General features: G+C 41.6%; 1 protein-coding gene across 3 annotated transcripts in view; it reads right to left on the bottom strand.

The window, feature by feature from the left end:
* Nucleotides 1-24,328, bottom strand: part of CRIM1 (cysteine rich transmembrane BMP regulator 1) — a 327,869-nt gene that overhangs the window by 155,341 nt on the left and 148,200 nt on the right. For 2 of the 3 annotated variants that reach the window (XM_075924932.2, XM_075924933.2), the window contains one exon: nt 21,331-21,451. The exons of the other annotated variant lie outside the window; for it this stretch is intronic. In XM_075924932.2, coding sequence (XP_075781047.1) covers nt 21,331-21,451 — 121 coding nt within the window. The remainder of the gene's footprint in view (nt 1-21,330; nt 21,452-24,328) is intronic. 3 annotated transcript variants of the gene reach the window in all.

Raw genomic sequence — 24,328 nt, 5'->3', positions numbered from 1 at the left:
CTACCACAGGCCCCGGGCTTTGCTCCACGTCTCCCTGGTCTGCTGGGGGGGGGCACTAGCTGCGTTCTCCCTCCCTTCCCCCCCCCCCCAGCAGACCAGGGAGACGCGGAGCAAAGCGGCGGAGGACCCAGGCCAGACCGCAGCACTTCCAGATCAGCGCCGCGGTCCAGCCCCGGGTCCTCCGCCGCTTTACTCAGCGTCTCCCTGGTCTGCAGACGCTTCCAGCTGATCAGCTTCCAGATCAGCGCCGCGGGTCCGGCCCGGGTCCTCCGCCGCTTTGCTCCGCGTCTCCCTAGTCTGCTGGCTCCCCCAGCAGACCAGGGAGACACTGAGCAGCTTTTCTCGCCCTGGAGGAGGCGGGCGGCGGGACCAGGCATCCCGCCGCTCCAGTCCTCCAGGGCGAGAAAATCCCCATTCGTAACTGCGGATCCGACATAAGTCGGATCCGCGTAACTCGGGGACTGCCTGTATATTTAAAAACAGACACACCATGAATTCTCCACTCCAGATCAACCCACCTGCTTGCATTGCACCATGTTGTGGAGGTGGGGAATTAGCTGCGGTTTAGAATACTGAACAAATGGCTGGAAATCAGGAACAAGGTTTTATTTGCCACTCCTAGGACTCATTGGTGTCTTTGGAAACTCATTTAGCTTCTCAGTGTTCATTTTTTCCTTAATATGAATAAATAATTCCCTGCCCACACCCACACACTCATATCCATAGTTTTTCTCTCTCTCTCACACTCACAAACACATCCATAGTCACTCACTCAATATATGGAAAGACAATACAAAAAATTTCCTAGGAAGCAAGGAAGCAAAATGTTTGTGATTGTGAGTCCCCTATATATGGTCCAGTCAAGCCTCTCCCCTTTCTCCCTATTTTTTGTCTTTATTTTTAAAACTAAGTGAGAGAATAGAAAGAATCAGACTGGAGAGACAATAGGAGGGATAAAGTATGGGAAAAGAGAAGGCTGACAAAGATAATTACAAGAAAATAATTCTCCTTGCTTCTCTCCCATCCTATGCAAAGGCAGACGAGATAACTGGGGGACATAGCAAGCTGCTTCCCTAGACAAAGGCTTACTTTAATGTGCTGCCTGTAGCATCCTTTGACCAAAGGAGACACTCTAAGTGTTCAGAAGGTCTATCTGTTAGTACATAATAAAAGTATCTGAGCAGTCTTATATACTTCTATAACAGATGCCTCAGCCTTCATTGCCCAAGATTTGGAGGTACCTCTAGACACATGATCTGATAATCAGGGCACAAAGATGATTAGCTTGATCCTAGGCTAGACAGATGCACTCATTTATCTGGCAACAGTAGCCTTAGAAGTGGCTTTTCCTTTGTGTTGACTAAATAAAACAGACTACAGTAAAACTCCAATAGTCTGGCATCCAAGAGTCCGGCAGTCCTGATAGTCTGGCATCAAAATGGCAAGAGCCTAGTGAGTGAGCTTCGGCAAAAAATGAGTCACAAGGTAACAGTGGCAGCAGCTGAACTGAGCGAAAAGGGTAAAAAAGGGTTAAAAAACCTAAAATATTACAGTATACTGTATTACAATAAAAAGGGTTAAGAACACTTTATATACAGTATATACTGTATATAGTATATACATAACCAGCTTATAGTACCTCCTGATACTCCGGCATATCTGATAATCCGGCACCACCTAGGTCCCATAGGTTCCAGATTATCGGAAGTCTACTATTAATAACTATGTTTCTGAACCTCTGACAAAGACACAAATAAAAATTCAAAACTCTTTATATTCAAAAAAGTAGTTACTCAGCATGAAGGACTGCAGAACTAAAACAATGCAAAGAATGGATCCTGCTTTTGGGATGAATCAGAGTTCTTTAGTGAATTAGGCCATTTCCGACCACCTACTATTTCTGTTGAGGGAGTTAGAATCTAGATAGTGAATGTGACAGGGGACTGCAAGATGAGAAACTAAATACAACTGAATGACAGCCTGGACAATATATTGGATTCTTGCCCATACCACAAAGTTTCTAAGTGATGTTGGGCGAGACATCTAAAAGCAAGATTTTCATATGTGGCTGCTAAATGTGTGCTTCATTTACTAGTACCCAACTTAAGGCATTTAGGGACCAATTTACCTAAAATTTTTAACACTCAATTCCCACTGAAGTGAATGGGGGCTGGTTTTTTCTGAGTACACAACATGCTATCAAAACATTAAATACTCTAAAAAAAAATCAAGGAGTAAACATCTCAAGTTGGGTATGAAAAATCAGTATACAATTGACAAGTTTGGCTTTCTAATCTATCCCCACCCTACCTTTGAAAAAAATACCACTTCCTCACCCTTAATACATTTTTCTTCACAAGACCCCTAAAAACATCTGTGAGACACTCAGATATTGTGATGGTATTATTGCATAGCAAAGCCTGTAAGAAAATTGTTATTTCTGTATTCAGTACAGGTTTAGTAAGGCTTGCTGCAAAGGACCACGATGAATCTTTAAATGGGTTGGGAATTTGTGTCCCTGGCTGAATGAAAAAATAAACAGTGCTTTATAGGGGGGAGGGAGTAGGGTTGCCAGGTGTCTGGTACTGACCCGGACAGTCCAGTATTTTCGCCTCCTGTCTGGTAAAAAAATTCAGAAAATACTCGACGCCTAAAATGTCCGGTATTTTCTGATTTTTTTCCCCCTGCCATGAGGCAAAAATACCAGACACCAGGCAACCCTATGATACGCTCAGCAACCAGACCCAGGCCTGTCCAACCCCCCTCCTGCCTACCTGGTTCTGCAGGAGCTTGTCTTGTGGCTGGCAGAAAAACAATGGGCCATGATGATTTTTATTTAAAAAAAAATTTTTTTTTTTGCTCAACAACTTTGCCCTCCTCCCCCCATTATTTTCCCCAACAGAATTTTTTCACAGTTTTTTTGGGGGGTGGGGGGCTGTTCGGTATTTTTAGTTAAGCCATTTGGCAACCCTAGGAGGGAGGAGGAGGGTAGGACAGATCCACCAATGGGACAAGAGGGGGAGGGGGCAACTGCCCTGAACCCCAAGCCCTTTAAATTGCTACCATGCAGCACTTTTTGGGCAGTACTAAGGACTGCATGGAGGAGGCAAGCCACTCTCTGGTCAGTGCTGAGGGCTGCCTAGCCCCAGCCTTGTCCCTTCCACCTTAGGACTCAGCTCTTCAAGGGGCATAGAGCAAAGCCTCCCTGGTCTTGCCCATGGGCCCTGCAAAGCTGTCAGTTCTGCTGTGGGAGGAAAACTGCTGCAAAATGGGACAAAGTACCAGCCTGGCAATGCTGAGTCATCCCCTGGAAAATGTATAGGCAGAAGGATTTAAAAGAGGCAGCCCTGTGCGTGAAGCTCCTTTTTAGATGGAGCAAACTGAGGAATTCTGTTCTTTCCCATCTTTTGAGTGTTTGGCTTTGCAATCTTAATGCTTTTTCTTCTCCCTTTATCCCCACCGCCCATGTAATAATCTGTTAACTATGAGACATTAATGATGCATGCCTCAGCAAACTCAAAGATTCCTGTATGCACATTAGGAAATGATGGTATCTACAACTACATTTACAGTCATATTGCACAAATGTATACACTACCAAATATAAAATAAGTAATTTATTACAGGCCAAATTATGCCTTCAGAGGGGCTGTAGTGGAGGCTTAATTTGAAATGAATTGAATTAATACAGGTGTATTATTAAGGGTGTCTGTGGCACACAAAAAGGAAAGAACCCACTTTCAGTATCAGACGTCAGGGTTGATAGTCAGGAAAAGCATTTATCTGAACACATCAAATCTGGAAATTATTGTGATACAGCAAACATATTCCCAGGCCATTTTAAGTTACTTGTCCCATAAGAACCACAATGTAAGCTCTTGTAATGGTGCAAGGTAGCAATATTTCATATACTGCATACAATATTTCATACACTACAATATTTCATTACTACTTTACTCATAAATTATGAGTTAATATCTTCCAAGTCCTTTCCAAAGTTCAAATCTTAAATGAACCAAACTGTTCCATAGAATTTCTATAGATAGTAAATCCATGTTCAAATAATAAAAATTAGCAGTAGGGACATATTATTGATCATCTGACCAGATGACTGTGATATACTAAGGGAGATTACAGAAGCTGTAAAAATAAAATTCAGTAATAATGAGGGAATTTCAACTATTTCATGTTGACTAGGGACATGTGACCGCAGGATGGGATGCAGAGATAAAGTTTCTTGACATGTTAAATGACTGTTTCTTGAGCAACTGGTTCTGGAACCCACAATAGGAGAGGCAATTCTTGATTTAGTCTTAAGCGGAGCATAGGATCTGCTCCAACAGGTGACTATAGCTGGACTGCTTACAAATAGCAATCATAGTATAATTAGTTTCATATCCCTGTGATGGGAAAAACCCCACACCAGAGCAGCACTGGAGCATTTAATTTCAGAAAGGGGAACTACACAAAAAATGAGGGGGTTAAACAGAAATTAAAATGTACAGTGCCAAGAGTGAAATCTGTGCAAACTGCAAGGAAACTTTTTTTAAAATACCATAACAGAGGCTCAATTTAATTGTATACCCCCAAAATAAAAAACACAGTAAGAGAACCCCCCCCCCCCAAAAAAAAAGTACCACTGTGGGTTAATTCAGTGTTGATAAATGCAAAGTAACATATATTGGAAACATAATCCCAGCTATATGTATAAAATGATGGGGACTAAATTAGCTGTTGCCACTCAAGAGATCTTGGAGTCACTGTGGACAGTTCTCTGAAAACATCCATTCAATGTGCAAGCAGCAGTCAAAAAAGCAAACAATGTTGGAAATCATTATAAAAGGGATAAAGAATAAGACAGATAACATCTTATTGCCTCTATATAAACCAATGGTACACCCACATCTTCAATACTGTGTGTAGACATGATCGCCTCATCTCAAAAAAGATATCTTGGCCTTGGAAAAAGTTCAAAAAAGGACAACAAAAATTATTAGGAGTATGGAATGGCTGCCATATGAGGAGAGATTAATAAGACTGGGACTTTTTGGCCTGGAAAATAAATGTACAAAGGAAATATGGCAGAGGGCTATAAAACTATGACTGGTGTGAAGAAAGTAAGTAAAGAAGAGCTACTTACCCCTTCCTGTAATACAAGAATGAAGGATCACCAAATGAAATTAATAAGTAGCAGGTTTAACAAACAAACAAAGGGAAAAAAACAAAGGGTCTGGTAGCACTTTATAGACTAACAAAACATGTAAACGGTATCATGAGCTTTCGTGGGCACAGCCCACTTCTTCAGAGGACCGGAGTTATGAGTTTGGGACATGTACACTCGAAATAAATAGGAGAAGGGAAGAGGAGGGGGGAGGGAAGAAAAGGGAAGGGGTGGGAGACAGAGCATCATTTTTTCTTCCCTCACCCCTTCTTTTCCCCTCTCCTATTTATTTAGAGTGTACACATCCCAAACTCATAACTCCGGTCATCTGAAGAAGCGGGTTGTGCCCATGAAAGCTCATGATACCATCTACATGTTTTGTTAGTCTGTAAGTGCTACCAGACCATTTGTTGGGTTTTTTTCTATAACAGACTAACTCGGCTACTCCCTGAAGCTTCTAAACAAAGGGAAGTATTTCACATAGCACAGTCAACCTGTGGAACTCCTTGTCAGAGGATATTGTAAAGACCAAGACTATAATAGGGCTCAAAAAAAGAGTTAAATAAATGTATGGAGGATAGGTCCATCAGTGGCTATTAGCCAGCATCTGTAGGAATGCAAAATGCAGGACAATGTAGCACTTTAAAGACTAACAAGATGGTTTATTAGATGATGAGCTTTCGTGGGCCAGACCCACTTCCTCAGATCAAATAGTGGAAGAAAGTAGTCACAACCATATATACCAAAGGATACAATTAAAAAAATGAACAAATATGAAAAGGACAAATCACATTGCAGAACAGGAGGGGGATGCGGGTGGGGGGGGGAAGGAAGGAAGGTAAGTGTCTGTGAATTGATGATATTAGAGGTAGGAAGAGTGGGATGTTTGTGAGTTAATGGTATTAGAGGTGATAATTGGGGAAACTGTCTTGGTAATGGGTGAGATAGTTCAAATGTTTGTTAAGTCCTTGTTGGCAAGTGTCGAATTTTAACATGAATGACAGTTCAGAGGATTCCCTTTCAAGTGCAGATGTAAAAGGTCTTTGTAGCAGAATGCAGGTGGTCAAGTCATTGAGAGAGTGTCCTTTCTGGTTAAAATGGCAAGAAACTGTTTTCTCTTTGTGATCTTGTCTGATATCTGTTTTGTGGGCATTAATCCTTTGGCGAAGTGTCTGAGATGTTTGTCCAATGTACATAGCAGACGGACACTACCCCAGACTAACACGGCTACATTTCTATCACTATTCTGTAGGAATGGTGTCCCTTGCTTCTGTTTGTCAGAAGCTGGAAATGGGTGACAAGTGACAGCTCACTTGACGATTACCCTGTTCTGTTCACTCCCTCTGGGGCACCCAGCATTGGTCACTGTCAGAGGACAGAATATTGGGCTAGATGGACCTTTGGTCTGATGCAATAATGGCCATTTCCATGCTCACCTGTGGCAGAAAAATGGGATATGTTTCAAAATAAGTTGTGCAGATCTGTGACACTCTTCTCGCTCATATGAAAAATTCATTGGATAATAATTATGTTAATAGCTAAATCCCCATCCCTGGGCAAATGAGATATTCTGCATTGGGATTAGAGGGCCAGTTCACAACTCCCAGTGCTAAAATTCCAGGCTTTCTCTAAGCTCTCATCTACTTTCATTACACTTGGTTCACATTTTCAGAGGTTTCCTTTTCAGTCATAAGAGCTATAAGCTTGTTTTTTTTTTTTAAATGTCAGCAGAAATTCTGGAAAACAAGATAGTATCTTCAAAGAAGTCAGGGTTCAGTGTGAGGGTGTGTACTAGCTCTTTCTGAGTCTTCCTTTAGCCCAGACATTGCTTCCTCTTGTGTTCTTTTAAAAATAAATCAAGCAAATTACTGTTTTCTGAGATACAGTGAGATGTACTGACTAGCTTCTTATCTATATCCCTTCCAATGTTACAGCAACTTTATCAGCAGGATGCTTGTCAGTGAGCGGACACTGCAGGAACTATTATTAAGTAGATAAAGCAGTTGGATATTGACCTAGCACTATCTTTGTGACTCTACTTTCCAACAGATAATGGAAAAAAAGACAGGGAAAATAGTTTTTCTTAATATTACGCAGATTTAGGATGAAGATGAATTTCCATTCATCTATGTTAACACTGTGAGCGGTAGCATGAAACAAGAGACTCCACTTTGAGAGACAGGCTCCTAGGTGAGAGAAAGGATTGGAATGATAAATGAGCGGAAAACTCAAAAAGCAGTGACAGCTCAGAGTCAAGATAACAGGAGGTGTGGTGCTACCAGAGGTGTGAGAAGGGACACTAAGGCAAGAATGAAGACTAGAGCAAATGAAAAAAAGGGTGAAGTATGAAAGAAAAGGTATGAGAGAGTACCCTAGAGCAACCAGATGAATGAGAGAGAAATGAAAGGACTTCAAAAGCACAGACCCAAAGAATTGTTTAAATAAAGCATTTATTATCTGGGTGCCAGCTCTGTAAAATGATAAAAAGAGATAATCATGTGATGACAACAATGGGACAATCTCTCTCTGAGCACATCACACAACTAGAGCTGATCGAATCTCTTCAGTTGGAAAATTTTGCTCTATTGAAACAAACTTTGCAGGAATATATTGAGTTTGAAAAAAGTGTGTGGCTGGTTTTAGAATAGACGTTTCATTTCACAATGACTTTGTTTTGAAATCTATTTTATATTGCAATTTATAGAAAATGTAAATTTTGAAATCACAAATTTTCCTTTAAAAAAAAAATTCCAGTTACTACAACCACTGGCATCCAACACCTCAACTTTTCAAAACATTTAATATAAACCCAAAAGATAGTCATTCAAAAAAAAAAACCCATCTTTTAAGAGGAAAATGTTTTAGGAGTTTTTGTAAAGAATGGAGAGAGACACGGAGCTACTATTCAAAAGGGAACAAGTTCCACACCCTGGGGCTCAGAACAGAAAAGCCCTAATGTATAATTATGGGATTCTGAAAAAACAGGTAATGTTCGAAACCAGGCATTCCAGAACAAGACTTTTGGAGGTGGGTATGAATTTAGATGGAGTCTGCACTGTGAAGGGCTTTAAAAAATGTATGTGTCAATTTCAATCTACATGGCTTTTGATTTATAGCCATTGTAAAAGCAGGTATATGAGTACTCGCCATTGCTCCAAGGAAGGTGTTTTCACTGGAAAAAGCATCCCATTTCCAGTGATATAAATCTCTGCCTGTTGTCCTGAAGTATCATGAGATACTGACCTTTACTCCTATAACTGATCTAAGGCAGAGTATTCTCCACATTGGGCTTGTGACAATGCAGCTCCTTAAACAGATTCAGGGAACACTAATGATTTTGGGGGTTTAATAATATTATCTTTTGTTAATTTCTTTCCTTCCACTTTACATTTTGACCTGTTTTACCCTCAAATTTTCACCTCAATGTCAAGAGAAATGTGCAGAAGAATGAAGTGACTTTGACTTCACCAACCTGTGAACTGCAAAGAAAGAAACCAGAACTCCCCACATTCCATTTTGCCTCCTGCTGCAATCACAGAAACACTAGCCAAATATATCACACCAACCAAAAAAACAACAAAAAACTGAAATATTAGCAAGCATGGACACAATATTTGTAGTAAATAGGGGAGATAAACATGCAAGCACTACATGTACCACAATTTACCTCCACATGTCTAATTTATCCTTGCTGTCACTTACCTTGCAAACCAAAGAAAATCAAGTTATGCTAATAAAAATGTGTTTCCTGTAATTTTTTTCTTTAAAATAAATTTGAATTTAACAGTATTATGTGTGTGTCACAGAGCTCAACATATTGCTTAAATAAAATAGCTAATAAAGTATCTAGAGACTCACACCGGGTATTTCATTCTAGGATGGAAAAACCAAGGCTACCTTCCCTTTTCAATATTAATGCTCATTCATATCACACAATTCACAATTATGCCTGTTCATAGTTCTCACTATAAATTAATAGGATATTAAGCACAAGGCTTAAAAACCATTCTCCTACTCTTTATTCAGACATTTGTCTATCATTCGCTATTTTTCCCAGAAGCATGTCTGTAGGCTATTTTAGGTGGAATAAAGGAAGATATTATACTGCTAGTTGTGTATTATACTGAAGGTAAAGAGATCCTCTTCATTTAGTTGGAACACAAAATCAGTTAACAAATGCCAAAAGGTTCTCTTATATATGGCTTTGAGATATGTGCCAACTCTTATCCTGAAATAGACTAACAGTGTTCCTGGGAAGTGAACAGGTTTCTGGTTCCCAAAAAAAAGCATGCCATAAAAGCTTTTCTGCCCAATTAAAAAAAAAAAAAAATCACATGAGAAACTGAAGCCTCTCCTCTTCTGCATAATATGTCAGTAGTCTATGAAGTCAGCTTCCCGTATCCAGTATTCCAAATGTCGTTATAGCTCTACTGTCACTTAGCATTTCTTTATCTCTGCTAAAACAGTACATTCTTGGGGTGGAAAGGGAGTATGATATCCAATGAGTTATGGTATCGGGTTCAAGACACAAATAAATAAATTACTACATCTGTTAAATACTATCAGATTCTTTAAAATTGACAAAAAAAAGTTGGTTAACTTTGAAACTGATCATGACAATCAAAGCTGAACTACAGCTGACTTATTTGTTAATGATTTTATGAAAAATTTCCAAACTTGTGCAAAAAAATCTTCCTCTGCCACCAATATATATGCATGCCTACACAGAGAAATCTCTGCTCCTCATTCCTGGATTTTGTAATGCAAAAATCTTTACATGAGATATTGTGAGATAATGAACAAAAAGTCCTTTCCCCTGCATCTTAAAATCCTTTCCTCAACTTGTATATCAAAATCAAGCTGCTTGAGTTTTTTTTAAAACTCCAAAAGACTTCATAATTGTACTCCAAAATCTCTTTTAATTTCATTTCTTAATTTTTGATTTTCATGGCCCCATCCCCGCACCCTGGTCCTTTCCTAGTGGCTGAAGATTCAGAGTTAAGATGAAAAGGGTAGTTCAAGTACTTTGGCTCTATCATTTCTGGCTGTCTGAAGGCTGACACACCAGTTATGCTATTTGCACTGAGTGTTCCATTTAAACCATGGGGTAATCATTTAGGACTCATCTACATGGCTAGCCTACACCAGTGAGGTGTAAACTGTAGTCTATATACCAATCTGTCATGCACTAAGACAAGCCCATTAAAGAACATGAACACTTTCTTTTCTAGTGTGAAAGTAGAAAGAATTATACTATAAGAGAAAGATGAATTATGCTGTAATAATTGAATAAGTTGAAGGAATACTGTTTGTCTCTGAACAGGAAGAAGAAAAGTATGTTAATGTTGTTTGTAGGAATGCAGATTACAAAGTGCTAGCCAGAGTTAATAGGAAAAGGAACATTAGGTGTTAGGGAGAAAACAATTGAGATAACCAAGCAATTGGACAGGAGATTGCTATGTGCTTGATGTGGAAATGAAGAATACTTGAGTAGCCTCACACTAATTATGTGAAGTTTTGCCCCCCTTTTAATCCTGTTAATTTTGGCTTTCTTTTGACTGTATAAATCAAGGGGTTTGAACCTTGTATGGCACTCACATTTTCTCCATGCATTTTAGCAGAGCTTTGCTGAATAAACAGAGCGGTCTGATAAATCTGTGAGTCCTGTCTGACTTTGACACTAGCTACCTTTCACATTTCTTGGTAAAATTCTATATTTTAAACCACTCCTTCTTGAGAATTCCTCAGAAATAAGCTTTTTTAAAGCTTCTAAAATTTCACACACACAATTTTGCACAGGAATTAAGCATATACAAAATCCAAACACAGGATTTTTAAGAAAAGTAACAATCAATAACAACAAAAATACTAGGTTTGTTCACCATGCCCCCAATTCACCAAATCAAAACACATGCTTAATTCTATCCCTATAATGTAGCCCACTTACTTCCATGCAAGGTAAGCAAAGGTTACTCACCTTTAGCAGTAACTGACGTTCTTTGAGATGAGCATCCCTGTGGATGCTCCACAGCAGGTGGGTGCTCCACAGTAGGTGTCGGTGCGTCCCAGAGCCACAGACTGGATTCTTCACAGCAGTGCATGGGGGCCGTGCATGTGTGGCAGAGGAGGCGTGCGGGCACAATTTGGGACTACCATACATGCGCTGCCACCCTCCCCTCAGTTCCTTTTCTATCTGGACACCCGGCCTAATAACAAAAAGGAGTCCAAAGTAGAGGGGAGAAAGGGAGGGTAATGAAGCACCCACAGGGATGCTTCTCTCAAAGAAAGTCAGTTACTGCTAAAGGTGAGTAAACTCCTCTTCGAGAGAGAGAGAGATGTCACTGTGGGTGTTCCACAGCAGGTGACTGAAAAGTAATGTGTCCTATGGAAGTGTTTTTGATCTGAGGAAGTGGGTCTGGCCCACGAAAGCTCATCATCTAATAAACCATCTTGTTAGTCTTTAAAGTGCTACATTGTCCTGCATTTTGCTTCAGCTACCCCAGACTAACACGGCTACATCTCTACCACTATTCTATGGAAGTAGGGACTTCAGATCAGATAGCAGGCTGTTGACAGGACAGCTTTCACCACTCTGGTGGAGGAAAGAAGCCCCTGAAAAAGTGCATAGTGCCTGGCAAACGTTTGGTCTGAGGTCCATTAACAGCAGCACATATGTCTTCAATAGGGATCTTGAGCAAGTAAGCAACTGACGTGGCTACTGCCCTGGTGGAGTGCACATAAATCGAAGTAGGTGGTGGCAATTGGTTTTGGTTGTAACACATTTTGATGCAGTTTTTAAGATCCAGTGTGACAGTCCTTGGGATGATATCTGCCCTTCCTTGTTGAGTTCTGTGATGAAAATGAAGAGTTTAAGGGACAGTCCGAAAGGTCTTGTTCTATAGAGGTAGAAGTGTGAAAGAGCACTACATACATTCAGGGTATGCATTTGAGCTTCAAAAGTATTGGCATGGGGCTTGGGGAAGAACATCCAGGTAAAAGGATGGTCTGGTTGATGTGGAAAAACGATTGGATCTTGGGGAGGGACTTGGGATGGGTGCACAGAAACACCTTATCTTTGAAAAAGATGGTGTATGTGGGGTTCTTTCATAAGAGCAGCCATTTCCCCTACCCGATGGGCTGATGTTATCACCACTAGGAATGCTGTTTTCAAGGATAGGTAAAAAAGCAAGCATGTAGCAGGTTTTGCACCTATGGTGAGCACTGTAGCTCTATCTCAGGGTATGTCTACACTACCCTCCTAGTTCGAACTAGGAGGGTAATGTAGGCATACCGCACTTGCAAATGAAGCCTGGGATTTGAATTTCCCGGGCTTCATTTGCATAAGCGGGGAGCCGCCATTTTTAAAGCCCCGCTGGTTCGAACCCCGTGCAGCGCGGCTACACGGGGCTCGAACTAGGTAGTTCGGACTAGGATTCCTAGTCGAACGAGGTGTACCGGTAGTTCGGAATAGGAATCCTAGTCCCAACTACCTAGTTCGAGCCCCGTGTAGCCGCGCTGCACGGGGTTCGAACCAGCGGGGTTTTAAAAATGGCGGCTCCCCGCTTATGCAAATGAAGCCCGGGAAATTCAAATCCCGGGCTTCATTTGCAAGTGCGGTATGCCTACATTACCCCGCTAGTTCGAACTAGCGGGGTAGTGTAGACATACCCTCAGAGAGTCATCTAGGTACCAGGCTTTCAGGTGCAGTGTTAGAAATCATGGGTGTGGAACTTGGAGCCCTGGTTAGAAAAGGATCTTTAGACTGCATGGAAGCGTGATTGGAGGACATAGATCCATTCTGTTCAGGAAAGGGAACCAAGGTTGCCGGGGCCAGCAAGGGACTATGAGGATGATCCTTGCCCGGTCCCTCTTTATTTTGAGAATTGTTCTGTTGAGAAGGGGAATTGAAGAGAAGGCACATATAGTAGGTGATGGGTCCACTTGAGAATGAAGACATCTTTGAGGGAGCCCTTGCTGATGTGGCCCTGGAGCAGTACATGGGACGTTTTTTGTTTGCCTTTTTGGGAAAGAGGTCTATTCAGGAGTATCCCCAATGTCTGAAGATTGTAGTGAGGACTCTGTGATTGATCTGCCACTCATGGTCTCAGGGTAGGGTTCTGCTTAGTACATTGGCAATGGTGTTTAAGGAAGGTGGCATGCACTTATGGAGATAGCCTGGGGAAGGCATCAGTTCCACATGAAAATAGCCTCTGTGCATAAGGCACGGGAAGGGGCTCCACCTTACCTGTTTATATAAAACATGCAGGAGATGTTGTTGGTATATATTCTGATATGGTGTCCAAATATATGGTGTCCAAATATTTGACAAGCAAGCCAAATGACTCTGACCTTGAGGACATTGATGTGTGGGGTCCATGCTGTTGGTTTCCATACGCCCTAGTCATGAAGTCTTTCTTGTGCACCCTCACCCCATAAGGAGGCATCCCACGGTGGGTTCTGGAGTTTGAAAGGGAATGCGTAGGCATAGATTCTCTGGTTTTGTCCACCATAATATTGCACTTTTTACTGTGGGAGGAATATAGACAGAATTTTGGTTAGAGGGTGGAGATTTAGCTTGTAGGCCAATCTGAGCCAACACTGAAGGCATCTCATGAAGAAACGAGCTTTTGGAATAACAGGGTTGCAGGATGCCATGTGACCTAGAAGTTGATGACAGTCACGCACAGTGACACGTGACATTAGGCACAGCTTTAGAACTAGATCATGAATCTTTAGAAACCTGTTTTGTAGTAGAGAAGCTATGGTGGTAGTAGAATTGAGCTGTGCTCTGATTAATTGTATGGATTAAGTCAGTGTTAGCACTGATTTTGTCTCATTTACTAATAGGCCCAAGAATGAAAGCATTCTTGGATGAGGTAAATGCTGCAATGAGAGTCATATTCGGTTCTTGCCTTGATGAGGCAATTGTCAAGATACGGGTAGATGTTAATATCCTGTTTCCTGAGGCTGGCTTTAACCACTGCCAGCATCTTGGAAAAAACTTGGTGCCATGGAGAGTCCAAATGTTAGGACAGTATATTGGTAGTGTTGCATACCTAAGATGAAACGGAGAAACCATCTATGAGCAGGATGAAGAGTAACATGGAAAGAGGCATCCTGTAAGTTGAGACATGAAAACCAAGCATCCGACTCCAGAGAAGGGATAATTGGTAGTCAACATTACCATCTTGAATTTTTGCCTCTTCATGAATTTGTTAAGTGCTCTAAGGTCCAAAATTGGATGCCACCCTACAGTCTTTTTCTGTGTGAGGAAATAATGTGAATAAAATCCACTCCCATATTCCTGTAGGACCGCTTTTATAGTGCCCAACTGGAAGAGGTGCTCGACCTCCTATTGTAAGATGCCTCATGAGAGTGGTCACGGAAGGGAGACAAGGTAGGAAGGTGGGAGGGTGGAATGGAATATCCTGAAAGGATTGTTTGTAGTACCCATCAGATGTAATGTTCTGTCAGTTCGTATAAAAGGGCAGAAGATAATAGGTGAATGATCTGTCATTAATTGACAATTCTGGATTGGGTAGAATTGTTTTCTGTCTCAACAGATGGCTCTAATTTGCTTATTTGGTTGGTGCGGCTGGTTGGTAGCACTGCTCTGGTTGCATCTACCCTGTTGCCTGCCCTGACCACATTGTTGTTGCGGTTGATGGTCCTGTCTCATATATTGGTAGGTGTAAGGCGGATACCTTGGTCTTAGGTATGGTTGGTATCTATACTGCCTCCTTCTGGTTGTAAGTATGTGAATGCTGAGAGAGCAGAGCATCACATCGCCCAGGAATCCTTTATGCTGTTTATCTGGTGGCAGTATCTGCAATATGAAGACCAGCTTGTAGAGCTGTTTGTGACATGGTGTGGCCTTCTGCAACAACCGCATTGAATTGTTGCTTCTTGGCTTCAGGTATGTCCTCAATAAAGGTGCTGAACTTTGAGTAGTTTTTAAAATCATATTTACTAATGGCAGCAGCATAATTACCAACTCTGAAGTGCAACTTGGTACAGATTTTCCTGCCAAACAAATCCAGTCTTTTGCAGTCTTTATCAGCTGGGGTGGATCCAGGCTGACGCTTGTTCCTCTGATGAGTAGTGTCCACCACCAGAGAATTTGGAGGAGGGGTGTGTGAAGAGTAATTGAGACCCTTTTGGAGGAACATAGTATTCCTATCCACCCTCTTACAGGTCGGGGGGATAGTGGCAGGAGTCTATCACACAGTTTTGGCAGGCTCTGTGATAGCTGGATTAATGGGTAAGGCAACCTTGGCTGATGGCATGGCCTGGAGGATATTGGTGAGCTCATGCTGTGTCTCTTGCACCTCCTCCATAGCATTATTCAGGTCAGCTGCAATTATCTTAAAGAGATCCTGAAAGGGAGTCAAGTCATCAGCCATGGTTGGAGGCAGTGGCATGGCTTCTTCCTCAGGTGAGGACGATGAATTTGTATCTGGGCATCACTCATGAGACTGCAGATCAGCAGTTTCCTACTGCTTCCTCTGTGGTGACAGAAATTGAGGTGAAGGAGAGGGTGTGGGCTAGATATGAGTTTTTTTGAATATATCTTTTTGTAGTCATAAATCCATGAGCTCCAATATTGCGACTATGCATAGGCATCCTTGGGTGTGGATCCCAGGGGGGCATGCTCACTGGATGAATAAAGCTGGGATGAGTCAAAGGCACAGATATTTTGGTACCGGGCGATAACTAGAGTGAGGATGATATTCCCTCTTCGTCGTTATTGCTGGATAAAAGTGTAGGTGATGAGACATGTTTCAGGAAGAATGGAGAATTAAACGAAGAATGACACAGCGAGATCTGCCTGGTGTAAATACCTGGGTGCCAGAGTAGTCGGTACCAAGGCCATTGGTACCAAAAATGGTACCAGAGCTGGTGTAGCTGCGGTGGCACCTATATGGGTTGCTGTACTGAGGTAGAGACAGCACCATTAAGTGGCGGGATGGTGCCAATAGGTTGCACAGTTGGTTGCCATGGTGGTAGGCATCAATGCCGAGAGTTCAACAATCTGGTCACTCAGGGCCATAATGGGTGCTGAGACGTGAGAGGCATGCACAGAATGGCCTGTAGAAGTGCATGGGGCATCGTAAGTGCTGAGGTAAGGTGACCTCTCAGCACCGATCTTTCAGTTATATGACACTTAAGCAACTGCCCCTGGAGAGATAATTAAAAGGCATATTTGTTTGGGGATTCTCCCCTCCTCCCCACTTTTCAGGTCTTGTCTTGTCAGGACCTTGCGTACCAGGATCTTAAGAGAGATGTTGTGCCTTTTCTAACAATCATTTTCAGGCGGCGTGTTCACGCCTTGAGTTTGGTGCAGTGCGTTGGCAGTCCTGTTGAACATGGGGCTCCTTGAGGCATTTCAGGCACTTAGCATGTCTGTCGGAGATGGTTTGGTGTCATTACAGGCTAAACAAAGTTTAAAGCCTGGTGACCCTGGCACTGCGGGGTGAATGCAAGCAGCAGGAGATTAAGTTGGAGAAAAAGCAAAGGCTGGGCTTTTTTGGTTTATTTGGGGTTTTTTTTTTATGTAGATGAACTTGGATAAGGCATAAGGTTACTGAAGAAGAAATAACCAAAAATTGAACTACTTATCTGCAGGATTAATGAGTGAAGAGCACCGCTGAGCTCCGTCTTAAACTGGGGACAGTAAGGAGGAACTGAGGGAAGGCTGGCCACGCATGCGCTGTAGTCCCAAGCAGTGCCTGTGTACCTCCCCTGCCATGAATACCTGGCCTCTCTATACTCTGCTGTGAAGAATTCGGTTTGAAGCATTGGGACGTACTGACACCTGCTGTGGAGAACCCACATGCTGTGGAGTACCCTTAGGGATGTCTCTCGAAGAAAAAACATGTGTTTTATTATTCAAGCAGTATAACTGTCTTATTCTTTGTGAAAAGGCCTAAGAGTACTGAACTAACTTAGTGATAGAAATGTAGCCGTGTTAGTCTGGGGTAGTTGAAGCAAAATGCAGGACAATGTAGCACTTTAAAGACTAACAAGATGGTTTATTAGATGATGAGCTTTCGTGGGCCAGACCCACTTCCTCAGATCAAATAGTGGAAGAAAGTAGTCACAACCATATATACCAAAGGATACAATTAAAAAAAATGAACAAATATGAAAAGGACAAATCACATTGCAGAACAGAAGGGGGATGCGGGGGGGGGGGGGGAACTTCCACTCTCAGATGTTGCTCCTGTGGTTCCACTGTTCAGGCAGGGTCCACAGCCTCTGCTCATGCTACTCATAAGATTTTCAGCTTGGTGTTCACATAAAAATGGTTTCACTTTATTTGGTGCTTGTTGTCTAGCAAACTTAGCACATATGGGCAAAGTGACAAACCACAGTACAACTCAAGTAGCCAAGCCAGGCACTTGGATGATTTGCAAGGGGGATCAAAGCCTGCCCCATTCCAGATGTGAACCAGCTGGGACACTCCTCCTTCGAGGTTCTTGAACATTTCCCCAATACCCAAGGTGGGGATGTTGAAAGTGACTGCTCAGCAGGTTGACAGACAAGATGGGAGAGGCCATATCTTTTATTCTACCAACTTCTGATGGCATGAAACATGCTTTGAAGCTTACGCAGCTCTTCTTCAAGTCTGAGAAATGTACTCAGAGTTGGGATGTAAACTATAATTTAAAAAGTTAACTGGTTAAACAGTACATTTAGCCAGTTAACTGTGGAGTACCCCTCTGCACATGGAGCACCGCAGGCCAGCAACACCACACCACAGGTTGCCCAGACAAGCTGCCAGTTAACCAGTTACTAATAAGCATCACCCAGTAAGAGAGTTCAAATACTTTGGTGATCACAAGGGTAATGCTTAGGGGGAAAACAGTTACCCCTTTACATTCGTAACTCAGAGTATGATAGTTAAATACAATATGGGATAGATTATTTAGCCTAAGTAGTCAACACACATTTCAAGAGACCATTAAAGGTGAAGTGGCCAGTTAACACCTTCCTGTCATGGGGGAGAAAAGAAGGAAGGTGAGTAGTGAAAGGCTGTAATAAGTTAGACATCCATTGTCTCTATTTAGTCCCTGATTTCTAGTGTCTAGCAAAGTTACGAATTTAATCTGCCAAGCTTATCTTCTGAAAGTGTTATGCAGGTTTTCTTTGAGGATGAAGACTGGAAAATCAGATACTGTGGTCACTTTTCAAAGTGTTCACTCACAGATAAGTTTTTTTTTAATCTTGTATGATTTTCCCTGTGAGTTCATACAAGAGCGTAGTGATTGGTCTAGTTTTATCCACATAGCGGTTACTAAGGCAGTTAGTGCACTGGATGAGGTACACCAAATGCTCTGACTGGCATGTGCCTGCATCTTGAAAGGTATATTGAGAGGGGTGTTGATCATTGTAGCAGTGAAGATACATTTGGCATACAGGCAGTCCCCGAGTTACGCGGATCCGACTTATGTCGGATCCGCACTTACGAACGGGGCTTTCGCGCCCTGGAGATCGCAGGCAGCGGGACCGCCCAGAGCGCAGCGGTCCCGCCACCTCGACCTCCGGGGCAAGAAAAGCTGCTCCGGGTGCCCCTGGTCTGCTGGGGACCGTCTCCAGCAGACCAGGGACACCTGGAGCAAAGCCAGGGAGGCGGAGGGGTCCAGCGCCTCTGAGGCTTTGCTCTGGCAAAGCCTCAGAGGCGCAGGACTCCGCCGCCACTGCAGCTTTGCTCCCGGTGTCCCTGGTCTGCTGGAGGCAGTCCCCAGCAGACCAGAGGCACCGGGAGCAAAGCCGCAGCGGCGGCGGGGTCCCGCGCCTCTGAGGCTTTGCCACAGCAAAGCCTCAGAGGCACGGCAACCCGCCACCGCTGCGGCTTTGCTCCCCTTGTCCCTGGTCTGCTGGGAGGAGGGGTGCAGCTAGTGCGCCCCCCTCCCCCAGCAGACCAGGCTTTTGTTGTGGACCCTGGGGTAGAGCAGCTGGGGTGCTGCCGGGTTGGTCCTGCAGGGACCTACCTGGCAGCCCAGCTGTTCTGTCCGAAGCTCGAGATTCAGCCGCTGTCGAAACTGATCAGTGGCTGATTCCAGGAAGCTGGGAGCAGAGCAATTCTGCCTCCAGCTTCCTGTAGTCAGCCCCTGGTCAGTTTCAGTGGCAGCAGCTGAATCTGGAGCCAGTTCCGACTTACTTACACATTCAACTTAAGAACAAACCTATAGTCCCTATCTTGTACGTAACCTGGGGACTGCCTGTACTGGCAAAGTCTGGTGCCACTTTGAATTGGTGTGTCCTGATCTATGCATAGTAATACTTGCCTTTTATACAGCATTTCTCATCACTAGCTCTCAAAGGTGGTCAAATGTCATTAGCCCATTTTACAGATGGTACAGCCAAGATACAGAAGTGAAATAATTTTCCTATGAGGCCAATGCGAGTCAAAAACAGAACTCAGATCTCCTGAATACCAGTCAAGTGGCTCTATGTACCTCACCACACTGCCTAGAGGAACAGAGTCCTGTGGATCCACATTTTAATTAGGGATTAGTTAGGATGCACAGTTAAATGGTTAACCAATTAGCCTGGGCTCATCACTTAACATGAATGGTTATATGCAAATCCTGCCGTGCCCCTCCCCTCCAACTCCTGAAAAAAAAAAGTTTTTCTGCAAGCACTAGCTCCCACCTTCTCTCCCACACAGAGGCAGCAGCATGCGAGGGTGGGGTGAATGGCTACATGGGAGCTTTTAAACATCCCTACTTTTAATCTGGGACAAAATTTCTTTGCAACCGTAGCAATGTAAATCCAGTGTGAGTGCGCCATTCAAGTCCACACTCATATAACCAAATTTAATTCCTCTGTTTTGAGGCTAGCAAAATAACGAGAGAAGAATGAGGATAAAAACATATTTTAAAAACAAGTATCAAATTATTTATCTGTAAATATTTTAGATGGCTTATGAATGTATAATGAATACATTTGCAATAAAATACTATGTTTACCTAAAATTTGTTTTAAAGTAATTGTACTAGAGGCAGCCTTCCTCATCATTTCTGTTTTAACAAGTTTCCTTTAAAAAAGTTGCACCTTCTTCTCATTTACAGCATAATGAGTGAGGGTCATGTCCCATGGAAAGAGTACTACATGATTGCATAAATAAATAATGGGTCATAATATCTGTACCCAAGGGTAAGGGTTATGCTTGTTAGTGTAACCTTACTTCTGGCATTTTCTAATTTCTGAGTTAGAAGAGTTAGGAGAAATTTTGGCACCAAATTTTCATAAATTACTCTCTATCTGAAAATTAAAGTATTTATTTTTATTAACTATGTCAGAAGATGTACGGGCATATGTCGATGTAGTACAGAATGAGAGGGCTTGGTGAACATGGCTTGATACTGACAAGGACCTATGCTTAGGGGGAGAATTACCTGCTTTGTGTTTTCTTTTTTTGGCATTTTAGGTGGAAAATTGAGGAGTACATTTGGAATTCTGTTTTTCTAGTATTTTCTAGAAATATTACCATGTGTAATGGTATTTTAATGGAACATAACTTGCTGCAGACAATAACATATGGTACAGAATCTCAGGAAAATATCAGGTAACTTTTTGGTATGAACTGTTGTGAAACAGAAATATTTTAAAAATATAGTATATTGCATCCCAAGCACACTAATTCCCCATCATCTCATTAGGGAATTTTCCAGTTTCACAAAATTATTTGCCATTTGCCAGAAAAATTCTAATCAGATTTATTGGCTGTTAGCAGTTTCATAAAAAACCTGATGTTTTAACTTTTTAAATAGTTTCCCCTAACTGGCATAAAATACATGTGCACAGTGGTTATTGTACTAAACATTCATCACCTCCAGTAGAGTAAAGTCAGTATATTCCTTACATTAATGCCATGTCTATACTAAATGGAAGACTGAAGTTGCGGAGGTGATGTTCTAGAGTTTCATTCAGTGGGTCTAGTAAAGACACACTAAATCGCTGAGGGTGCCCCTTTCAACTCTGGAACTCCTCTCCTTCATGAGGAGTAAGGGAAGTCTCCCACTGACCTACTGCCGAGGAGCTGCCAGAGAAATTCAGCTTAACTCATTAACTTAATTCATCAACTCCAGCTATATTATTTACTTTATAAAATAAAGGGAGACATCGAAGAAATGTTTATCAAATCAAAACCAGACACAAACCTCGTGGGAAGAGTACAGCAGCCATCAGCTGTCAACCTGACCTGGGTTTCATAGCTATCCAGTGGACAAACAACTTGTTGAACCGGGGGGCATTCCACGGTGCTGCAATCCACACTGAAAACTGAAGAGGGAGAAAAAAAAAGACAAAATTAAACATTATTTTACTCTTGTTACAGAAAGTCTTGTATGAAAGACAACATGAGAAAGAATCAACTTACTCATTCCTTATATCTAGGTGAGAAAAGTTGCTTCACTAATTAATGTTCTCCAGATAATACTAAAAAATAATGATACTAACTCTAACTTTTGTTGCATTTGCAGAGTCAAGAACTGACCCAACAAATATTAGTCAATTAAAAATTACTTAAGTCACCCAGATAGCTCTTGAATTCAAGTCTGAAAATTCGTGCAAAGGGGAGTAAACATTACATGAACCTGTCTGGTAGGATACTTAGAATAATGAAAACTGAAAAATCAAATGCATGACATTTAAGTATAAAAGTATATTTAGAAACAACATATTTAAAAAAATCTGTTTTAAAATAAGAACCTAATAAAGCTTCTTTTTGTAAAGATTTAACCAGTGGAAAAAAAATGGAATAGAGGCACTTTTATTTATGCCTGGAATAACCTGATGTGCATCATCAGTTGTATTTTTAATGCATGTTCCATCAGGCTGTGGTGTTCAGAGGTTTGAACGTGACAGATGGGAAAAGCAGCAGTAATAGGCAGCTGAACTCCTCGCGACAAACAAAAATAAATGACTTCTTTTTACAGAGTGTCAAATGACTAAGGAAGCAAAATTTAGGTCGAAAATGTGGTTAGCCCTATAATTTATAGTCAAGAATTTGAAACCTGCTTTTTTCTTAGTTGATTCTAAATATACTATGTCTAAATAAATTGTATTGAAGCCTACAAAGCTGTCATGAAATTTACCAGTCTAGACAAAAATCTATTTGCTCTTTCTTACCAATAGTGTGGTCATGAAAAGCCTAATGAAATTTAGTTGTCTTTTTAATACTCATATGTATGATAAGGTGAATAGAATTTTACAGTACTAGCAATTCACAAAATACAGGCAATGCTTGATAAAACTCATTTGGCATCACCTAAAGTGACTGCTTATAATAGTGTGTGAGAACTCATTCATAATGCCTTCTTCAATTACAAGAAAATAAACAATGAAGTTAAATTCTAAATTTTGGATGCTTCGTATCTGTATTCCCTAAGGCATGATCTTTCCAAAATGTCAAGCACAAAAAAACTCCAACTGACTTCATGGAGCTTTCCCTCTCGGAAACACCACCACCTGGGCATCTCAAAAAGGATACCTAGAAATTGTAGTAATCTAGTTTAATGGATACTTTAAATTTTTAAGTGGCAAGTGACTTGCCCTATGCCACATCTAGCATCAGCAGAACAAGGTTTAAAATTCATGAATTCTTGTCTTCTAGTTTAGTGCTTAGCCACTAACTTGCACGCAATCCACATGGCTATCCTTGGTAATGGACATTCAGAACGTATTTCTCATTTTTGTGGGCAACAAATAGAAATGAAAGCTTTAAGCCACTATAAATAACCAGCACAGCAGCCAGCTACATACCAGCAGAATTTTATTGATAAGTGCACAATTTGCAACACAGTATAGTTACACATTATATGGAAATCTTTAAAATATGATCAAATCTGAAATTTAAAAAAATTCCATTTACTAATCTCCACTTATTTACAGCATTACAGGATGAACTTTTAAAACTACAATCCACATCAAAGTTTGCATATCACTTTGCAAATGCAGACAGTAAGATACCCATCAGATTTTTTACAACGTTTACATCAAGAATATTTTTTAAAAAGCAGTTACCGCTCACAAATTAGGTATTTTAATGAATCATATATTGATTTCCTTCACTATAATACTGAAGGGTTGATTTTCCACTATATATAAGAAGAGTAAATTTAACCATTCTGTCCCATAATCACTAATGTAACATGGCACTGGGTTTCTGTTTCTGTTATTCTAAACAATGATATTGAACATCTAGATCTTCAACAGCCATATTTCACTACCCTGACTTCAGTATTTCACTAGTTATGCCATTTCCCAAAGTCCAGCAGACACTGAGCTATTCCAAGAGGCTTCCACCTCAAAAAGGAAAAAAGGGTTATGCAAGGCAATCTCCTCATATCCAATCGTAATCATGGAGAAGGACAACAGGGATCTCACAAAACAATGATTTCATCCAGCAGTTATGATAATTCCTTTTGACAGACTGTTTTCATGTTTTTCAATGGTTACAGCAAATAGATGCATCTCCATACATTCCACTAGTACAGCTATAAGGGGACAGAAAAATGTTTTATACACCGGGACCTCTACAGTATTTGAAAATGTCAAAGCTGAGAGAGATAGTAGGAGTCCAATGGAATAAATTCAAATGTCCTGAATCTTTTCTGGAGAGACTCATCCAGTGATAATGAAGGGAAACTGCACTTCCACCATCTCGGTATCTACGGAGTTTCTCCAGTATCAACCCTCTTTGGTACTAATATTCCCAGACAACCACTAGGAGGTAACACATAATAGGAGCAAATGCCAACAGTATGGCGATGACACTCAGTTCCATTTATCCTTCTAAATATACATTACCACAATTGTCAACCAATGAGTTCAGTATTTTGTCAAGATCAGTTCATGGATTGAACAACACTTGCTTGATGCAAAAGGTGAGCTAAATAGATGCCATGCTTGTTGATAGAGGAAAATACTATATGACAGGGGTCAGCAACCTGCAGCATGCGTGCCATAAGAGACATAGGAGCCAATTTTCTGTTGAAGACTAGGCGGGAGCTCAGCCACACCACTCCCCCCGCACAGCAGGGAGGCCGTGCTGCGGCTCAAGCCTCAGCCACACAGCTGCAGGCTGGAGCACCAGCTACAACTTCCTGCTGAGATGGAAGGTTGGAGAGATGCACGAATGTGTCCCTGGGGCTGCCC

Source organism: Pelodiscus sinensis, chromosome 3, assembly GCF_052426305.1.
Source record: "Pelodiscus sinensis isolate ZL-2025 chromosome 3, ASM5242630v1, whole genome shotgun sequence".
Classification (NCBI taxonomy): Eukaryota; Metazoa; Chordata; order Testudines; family Trionychidae; genus Pelodiscus; species Pelodiscus sinensis.
This window is presented reverse-complemented; position numbering and strand designations above follow the sequence as displayed.